The sequence below is a fragment of the Electrona antarctica genome (assembly GCF_951216825.1).
Source record: "Electrona antarctica genome assembly, chromosome: 9".
Lineage (NCBI taxonomy): Eukaryota > Metazoa > Chordata > Actinopteri > Myctophiformes > Myctophidae > Electrona > Electrona antarctica.
Window position 1 is genome coordinate 55,525,937 of NC_136790.1, and position 8,794 is coordinate 55,534,730.

The 8,794-nt window shown below is 44.1% G+C and overlaps 1 protein-coding gene across 1 annotated transcript in view; it reads right to left on the reverse strand.

Moving 5' to 3' along the window:
- LOC306930073 (U2 snRNP-associated SURP motif-containing protein) overlaps positions 1-8,365 on the reverse strand; it is a 42,419-nt gene extending 34,054 nt beyond the window's left edge. Inside the window, exons 1-7 of the mRNA XM_079510816.1 lie at positions 7,779-8,365; positions 4,770-4,857; positions 3,309-3,420; positions 3,037-3,152; positions 2,335-2,402; positions 1,102-1,150; positions 963-1,035 (exon numbers count right to left, since the gene is read on the reverse strand). Of these exons, the coding sequence (XP_079366942.1) occupies positions 963-1,035; positions 1,102-1,150; positions 2,335-2,402; positions 3,037-3,152; positions 3,309-3,420; positions 4,770-4,847 (496 nt within the window). The 5' untranslated portion in view covers positions 4,848-4,857; positions 7,779-8,365. The remainder of the gene's footprint in view (positions 1-962; positions 1,036-1,101; positions 1,151-2,334; positions 2,403-3,036; positions 3,153-3,308; positions 3,421-4,769; positions 4,858-7,778) is intronic.
- Between the last annotated feature and the right edge of the window lie 429 nt (positions 8,366-8,794).

Below are 8,794 nucleotides of genomic sequence, written 5' to 3' on the forward strand. Positions count from 1 at the left end.
CTGATGGTCTGGGCAGTGAAACCAACCTGATGGTCTGGGCAGTGAAACCAACCTGATGGTCTGGGCAGTGAAACCAACCTGATGGTCTGGGCAGTGAAACCAACCTGATGGTCTGGGCAGTGAAACCAACCTGATGGTCTGGGCAGTGAAACCAACCTGATGGTCTGGGCAGTGAAACCAACCTGATGGTCTGGGCAGTGAAACCAACCTGATGGTCTGGGCAGTGAAACCAACCTGATGGTCTGGGCAGTGAAACCAACCTGATGGTCTGGGCAGTGAAACCAACCTGATGGTCTGGGCAGTGAAACCAACCTGATGGTCTGGGCAGTGAAACCAACCTGATGGTCTGGGCAGTGAAACCAACCTGATGGTCTGGGCAGTGAAACCAACCTGATGTCCTGGGCAGTGAAACCAACCTGATGGTCTGGGCAGTGAAACCAACCTGATGGTCTGGGCAGTGAAACCAACCTGATGGTCTGGGCAGTGAAACCAACCTGATGGTCTGGGCAGTGAAACCAACCTGATGGTCTGGGCAGTGAAACCAACCTGATGGTCTGGGCAGTGAAACCAACCTGATGGTCTGGGCAGTGAAACCAACCTGATGGTCTGGGCAGTGAAACCAACCTGATGGTCTGGGCAGTGAAACCAACCTGATGGTCTGGGCAGTGAAACCAACCTGATGGTCTGGGCAGTGAAACCAACCTGATGGTCTGGGCAGTGAAACCAACCTGATGGTCTGGGCAGTGAAACCAACCTGATGGTCTGGGCAGTGAAACCAACCTGATGGTCTGGGCAGTGAAACCAACCTGATGGTCTGGGCAGTGAAACCAACCTGATGGTCTGGGCAGTGAAACCAACCTGATGGTCTGGGCAGTGAAACCAACCTGATGGTCTGGGCAGTGAAACCAACCTGATGGTCTGGGCAGTGAAACCAACCTGATGGTCTGGGCAGTGAAACCAACCTGATCGTCTGTTCAGCGGCATCTCCAGATCCAGAAACCCTCCGACTCCGCCTAGCCCTCCTCCTCCTCCTCCTCCTCCTCCTCCTCCTCCTCCTCCACCACCACCTCCTCCTCCTCCCCCTCCTCCTCCTCCCCCGACAGGGTCTCCCTTCTTCCTCTTGTGTCGCTCCTCTCGCTGCTCCTGGATTCTGTCGGGACGGCAGAGAGACTTTAGTAGCTTTCATTGTACAAAATGTTTAAAGGCTTACTGGGTAAATACATCCAAAATAACTACTTTTGCTACCATCTGCTGGTCACTACCGTCACTGCAGCTCTATTGTTGGATCCTGCATTTCCCACAATCCCATTCTGTCTTTACACTTTTCGTTAAATTGTTTTTGTTTCCTTTTACTTGCTCCGGATCTTTTCCTTTGAGTGTGCAGAGATCATACATGGCCAACTGCATGCAGCTACAACTGCAGCCCCCGCCTTAAAGGGGAATTCCACTCATTTTCAACGTTTTACTATGTCATTAACCAATTGACGCCTGGTGCAACCTATACGCTGTTCTACCCTTGATGCCGGCGCGCTCTCTGTGTCTCATCAGCTATTGCTATACATGTAGCAACATAACTATTTAGAAGAAAAAAGGATTTCAGAAACCTTAGGTCAGGACCTAGAAGGCATTCCCAGATTCGGCCTCAGCCATCAATGGGTTAAAGTGGAACTTCTTCCTAACCATTTTTTTTTTACAAAATCATGTTGATTTTTAATAAACATATCTGGTCCTTTAAGAAAAGCGTAGGAGGGGTCTAACCATAGAGTATATATATAATAGAGACTGAACTGGCGCGAAGCTCCGCCCCCCCAGCTATTCATGTCAGTGGAAGTTGCTCAGTGGCGTTTTGAAGCACCCGGAAGACTGCCGGAAGTCCCTCCCCGGACCTCAACTTTGAGGTCCTGAGTGACGTAGGGCAACCGAGCGCTCAACGTTAAAGCCCAGCTGCACGGGGTTTCCCGGTCATGAATCCACGGGTCCGCCTGTAGTCCCTCCTCCTACCACTAGGACCCAGACCTTCAACGTTGAATAGCCTCACTGGCCCCTTGGGTCTAACGTCAGCACACGTAGAACAGGAAGAGTACAGCAACAACACTGCATGGACTAACCTGTCATATCATCTACAACAGATAAACAGTAAACTAAAACTAAAACAAATCGCGCGATTGAATAAGACTTCTAGCGGTTGATCCACCCGGACGGTAAAGCCACTAATTTGGTATGGAACGCTCGGCATGTTTTTTCTTCTTTTTTTTCAGTGACTAATTAAACCTATAAAATGGGTGTAATGTTCCTTTAGACCTATAAAATGGTGTAATATTCCTTTAAACCTACTGTTTCAACTCCTCCTTGAAGAGCTCCAGGTTGCTTTTCTTCTTCTCTTCCGTTTTCTTTTTGAAGAGCTATAAAACATAGTTAGACCACGTCATCACTGTGTTTTAACAGATCTGTAAACATATTAACAGATCTATAAAACATGTTAGACCCCGTCATCACTGTGTTTTAACAGATCTGTAAACATATTAACAGATCTATAAAACATGTTAGACCCCGTCATCACTGTGTTTTAACAGATCTGTAAACATATTAACAGATCTATAAAAACATGTTAGACCCCGTCATCACTGTGTTTTAACAGATCTGTAAACATATTAACAGATCTATAAAACATGTTAGACCCCGTCATCACTGTGTTTTAACAGATCTGTAAACATATTAACAGATCTATAAAAACATGTTAGACCCCGTCATCACTGTGTTTTAACAGATCTGTAAACATATTAACAGATCTATAAAACATGTTAGACCCCGTCATCACTGTGTTTTAACAGATCTGTAAACATATTAACAGATCTATAAAATATGTTAGACAGAAATAAACCTGTTGTCACTGTGAGACTTGTGAATGTGACCCCAATCAGCAGCAGCTGCAGGGGTCAATAGGTTGTACTCGGACATACAAACATAGGGACGCACACGCACGCACGCACGCACGCACGCACGCACGCACGCACACACAGTGGGTGTGAAACTCACAGGCCGCTTGGCGTCCACGGAGGGCTGCGGTGGCGCCCCCTGGTGCTGGGAGGCGGCGGTGCTCAGCTTGGCGGGACGGTACAGTTTGTTCTTACTGACCTCGGCTGCTTCCTCCTCTGTAGACAGTTATTATAATTATTAATATAACAATTATTATGATTATTAACATTAATATAATGCTGCTTCCTCCTCTGTAAACACACACAAAATCGACATGCACGTGTCCCGCAAATGTTAATTAATTCTCTCTCTCTCTCTCTCTGTCTCTCTACCTTTGGTTGCGTTGACGATCCCTCCGCGGACGAAGGTCTTCACGGCGCTCTTGTTGTTGCTTTCGAACGACGCCAGAAACTCTTCAAAGACCTCGGCCGCTTTCTCTTGTTCCTGAAAGAAAAGGTTCATATAGCGCCTTTATTACATAGATTGTGCATTACATTCACCCATTCACACACACATTCACACACCTTTACATAGATTGCGCATTACATTCACCCATTCACACACACATTCACACACCTATGGCGGAGGAAACCATGCAAGGCACCAACCTGCACATCAGGAGCAATTAGGGGTTCAGGGTCTTGCTCAAGGACACTTTGACACTAACTCTGGGGGAGCCCACAGGGTTCCGGCCCCTCTACCCCTGAGCCACCGCCGCCCCGTGAAAGAGGCGACGTAAATATCCTTTGTCTTTTCTGCCACTGATAAAACATGACTTTAGTCCATTCTTAGAGAAACTGACTTGAATTAGCATTTTTTTCCAAGGGGCGGTTACAAAGAGATTCGAACAGACTCTATTGGTTAGACCTTCAACCAATCAGAGCAGCGCAGCACGCTTGAGTATCCCTCTGCGGTATCCCCCTCTGCTCGCTTCCCTCGCACTAAAAACGCAACGGTTAGTCGGTTACCCTAAAAATATTTGTCAGGTGAAACAAACGCTGTCCACCACACTGAGCTACGTGAGGCTAGGGCTGCACAGCGTCCACCACATTGAGCTACGTGAGGCTAGGGATGCACAGCGTCCACCACACTGAGCTACGTGAGGCTAGGGCTGCACAGCGTCCACCACACTGAGCTACGTGAGGCTAGGGCTGCACAGCGTCCACCACACTGAGCTACGTGAGGCTAGGGCTGCACAGCGTCCACCACATTGAGCTACGTGAGGCTAGGGATGCACAGCGTCCACCACACTGAGCTACGTGAGGCTAGGGCTGCACAGCGTCCACCACACTGAGCTACGTGAGGCTAGGGCTGCACAGCGTCCACCACACTGAGCTACGTGAGGCTAGGGCTGCACAGCGTCCACCACACTGAGCTACGTGAGGCTAGGGATGCACAGCGTCCACCACACTGAGCTGCGTGAGGCTAGGGCTGCACAGCGTCCACCACATTGAGCTACGTGAGGCTAGGGCTGCACAGCGTCCACCACATTGAGCTACGTGAGGCTAGGGATGCACAGCGTCCACCACACTGAGCTACGTGAGGCTAGGGATGCACAGCGTCCACCACATTGAGCTACGTGAGGCTAGGGATGCACAGCGTCCACCACACTGAGCTACGTGAGGCTAGGGATGCACAGCGTCCACCACACTGAGCTACGTGAGGCTAGGGATGCACAGCGTCCACCACACTGAGCTACGTGAGGCTAGGGCTGCACAGCGTCCACCACACTGAGCTACGTGAGGCTAGGGCTGCACAGCAGCAGCATTGCGTCGACTCGCGGTTCATCCTACCTTCTTCTTCAGCTCCTCCTGTTCTCTCTTGGACAACGTCTTGATGGCGCCGGGCGTCTTGCCCTTCCTGTCCGCCATGATGCTTCAGCTGAAACACAGAGTAAACATTGTAATGGTTATTATAATATGATGCTTCAGCTGAAACACAGAGTAAACATTGTAATGGTTATTATAATATGATGTTTCAGCTGAAAGACAAATATTAAACATTATAATGGTTATTATAACATGATGGCTTCAGCTGAAACACAGAGTAAACATTGTAATGCATCTACACTAAAGGTAGATGCCTATCTGTAACGGGGGTCAACCTGTGGAACAACTTAGATAGCGAATTAAAATTGTGCTCAACGATTACTAAATTAAAAAAGATGTTCAAAAATACGTTACTAAACAAATATAAATATAGATATATATGTATATATTTATATATATATGTATATATGTGTATATATATATATACAGCCTAGGACCATACTCTGCGGCCAAGTAGCCGCTGAGTGTGGTTGTAGCCTTCAATCATGTTTGTCCCTGTGTACTTCATATGTGGTCAAATAGCCACATGGTATGAGGCGTCGAATACTTATTTCCCTCGTTCCATTGTGATTAACCCCTGTGATTTTACCCAAAATCAAATATTTAGTTAAAACTTTGTTGGGTATCTTTGTCTTTTTTTTTGTTTTGTTCTTCCTATTTAAAAACATTTATTTGTTTTTGTTTGTTTTTTATTTATTTTTTCATAATATAGGCCATATCTAAGCCTGGCTTAGATTTCTCACAATCAATGGCCAGAACCTTATAGTTATTTTTTTGTCTTTCTTTAATGAAATCTATGTCTGACAACATTCTCTGATTAGTGTAATTTGAGTTATGTTCATAAAGGGTAGGCGCAATAAGCTTCGGCTTCTGCCTTCACCTTTTCGGTACCACTAGTTATTAGTGGATATGAATGTATGTACGTCTGTATGTAATCCTTTTTCCTGTACGGACCGAAATAAAATCTATCTAATGGTTATTATAATATGATGTTTCAGCTGAAACACAAATATTAAACATTATAATGGTTATTATAACATGATGGCTTCAGCTGAAACACAGATAGTAAACATTCTAATGGTTATTATAACATGATGCTTCATCTGAAACACACAGATAGTAAACATTATAATGGTTATTATAACATGATGCTTCATCTGAAACACAAAGATTAAACATTCTAATGGTTATTAATAACATGATGCTTCAGCTGAAACACAGAGTAAACATTATAATGGTTATTATTATAACATGATGCTTCATCTGAAACACAGAGTAAACATTGTAATGGTTATTATAACATGATGCTTCAGCTGAAACAGATTAAACATTATAATGGTTATTATAATATGATGCTTCATCTGAAACACAGAGTAAACCCGCCATCTTGTGGATCGGTTTTGGCTGCGCAACACGCTTCTATAGAAGACATGCTGGCTTCTATATGGAATCCAAAGTACTGTAAAGTACTGTACTTAAAGGAGTATTCAGTGATTTGGGTGATTTGGAAAACCACCCAGTCCGCCCCGGTAACAAAATGTGCACATGCACGCTCTACAGTGGGGGGAAGTGCAACAGGCCAACAGCATGTGCACCAAGGCTCGATCATGATTGGAGGAAGGCCCCTCTCATCCTGATTGGATGAAGGCTTTGCCACCCGCCACCAAAACTGAAACTAGGGTTTTTTGACCCCAGGGGCTCACTGGGGACAGGGAGGAACTCCTTATATGGTCAGCACACTCTATAGTAGGGAGGATTATCCATTTGAATGAAGTGAAATCACTGAATATGCCTTTAAGTACAATTTTGAGGTATTTGTACTTTGTACAATTTCCAATACGTTTACTTCTACTAATACTACATCTAGGATCCACATATTGTAAACTTTAGTTACTTTGTAGATTTTGATTATTACTACTAAACATACAGTACATTAACCACTTCAGCCCTATATACATTTTAGCCATTTGAAAATAGCCGATCTACAAGCTCACAATGCGTCGCCATGCGACGCATCATCCTTATCGGATACCGGAGAACTCGCCAGTTTACCAAGTCAAGTCAAGTCCAGAATCCACCGTAGACATGTTATGAGCTGCTTTCTGTCAAGACATTCTGTGCAGGTGATTATTTTTCTAAGTGCTGGAGTTTGGAAGCGCTCGCCGTAAGTCACTGAACGGCCCTGCGTACCACCTGTTTCGAATTTGCACATAATGCAGGAGGCGGCAGCAGCAGCGCGATCCGTTAGTTAATAAAAACGAGTGCTTCCAAACTCCAACACTTGACAGAAAGTAGCTCAGAACATGTCTACTATACGGTGGATTTTTATGAAACAAAAGCTTGGCCGATTGAAAGAGGATAATTGAAGATGTCCCTACAGTTGCAATGTTGGTGAGTTTAATTTAACGTTGTTTAATACAAGCAGATCACAAAAGCAAATTGGATGAGTGGGGAGTCATATGGAGGGTATTGCAACTCTAGATTCATCCCATTATAAAACAATCTAGAGTTGCAAATTAGTGGGTACTGTGTTTGTTTATGAACGTCCTGTTATTGTCTTGTATTTATTGTTACTGTTTTTGATGAATTGAACAAGGTGGACGCTCTTGTAAACAAGTGTAATGCTTTATGGTGTCGTCCACTCACAGTTAACAGTATTTGTATTGAGTTGTGCTTGAAATGTACTGTAATTCTGCAAACTGTTAATAAATATTTCAATCAATCAATCAATCAAAAAAACTGGCAGAGCTGTGGTACATTATTTCACCTACTTCTCTTGGCCAGTTCACAGTCTTGTAAAAGACACTTTTAGTCTCAATGTGGTTTATTTACTGGTTAAATAAAGGTTAAATATAAAAAAGCAATCACTCACAACAACAACAACAAACTCACAGGCTCAACAACACACCAACCAACCAGCCATCAAAACAACACACTTTAGAATGATTAAATAAAATGTAAACTCTTACTCACATTGCTGTGGATCTCAGCAGCAGGAGGTGGGTGGGTGGGCTGAATAATATAAGACCCCCCAGCAGTGGGTCTTCCTCTCCTAAAGGCCTGCTCCTCCAGCCCCAGAGAGATGCTCACATAGGAACTATTATAGGCTACTGTTAGCCACCACTAGCTAACACTGTAGCATTGAGCTAAACAAAAAATAACCAAAACAGTTCTGTCCCCCTTTTTTTATAAAGATCACAGCCTTATTACGAGTTAATGATCAGGGAAATAAGGCATCATAAGGTTATTGTTGAATGTGTGTGTTGTTGCAGGGCAGCACAAATGCATGTAAAACAGACACACACACACACACAACCATCCAGCATGCTATGTGCAGAGCAACATTAGTATTAGGTTTGTTGTCTTTCTTGTGGGGGATTTGTTAGTTTTAAAAAGTGTAGATGTGTAGATGCTATAGATGTCCCCCCTGGTTGCAGACGGAGATCCTTAGTGCTTATAGATCAGTTGTAATTTAAAATCTGTTACATTGTATCGACGCTGCAGAACAGACTGAATGCTGCTAGATGCTAGTCTCACAACACTGACTGCTCTGCAGCCAGGGCTGGGTTGCCACGCTCTGGTCGTCGGTTGGGAGAGAAATAAGCAAACCAGGAGGATTGCTTTAGTCTCCAGAGAGTCATCTCGATCCGTTCACTTCATCGGGCCAGGTCGCAACTTCTAGATCTGCTATTTTCTTTTTTCTTTTTTTTTTTTCTTTTTTTTTTTTTTGGTTAATGGGGGGGAGAAAGGGTCATTTTAAATTATTAATTAATTTATTTTCAATTGGGTGTCCGTGGACAAATTCATATTTATTTGAGAGGGTCCACCTTGACATGAAAATAATATTTTCATGTCAAGGTGGACCCTCTCAAATATTATTTGAGAACCACTTAGACCAAACCACAAGACCAAATAAACAACTACACTTTAGAAACAAGCCCAAATAAACAACTCTTTAGAAACAAGCCCAAATAAACAACTACACTTTA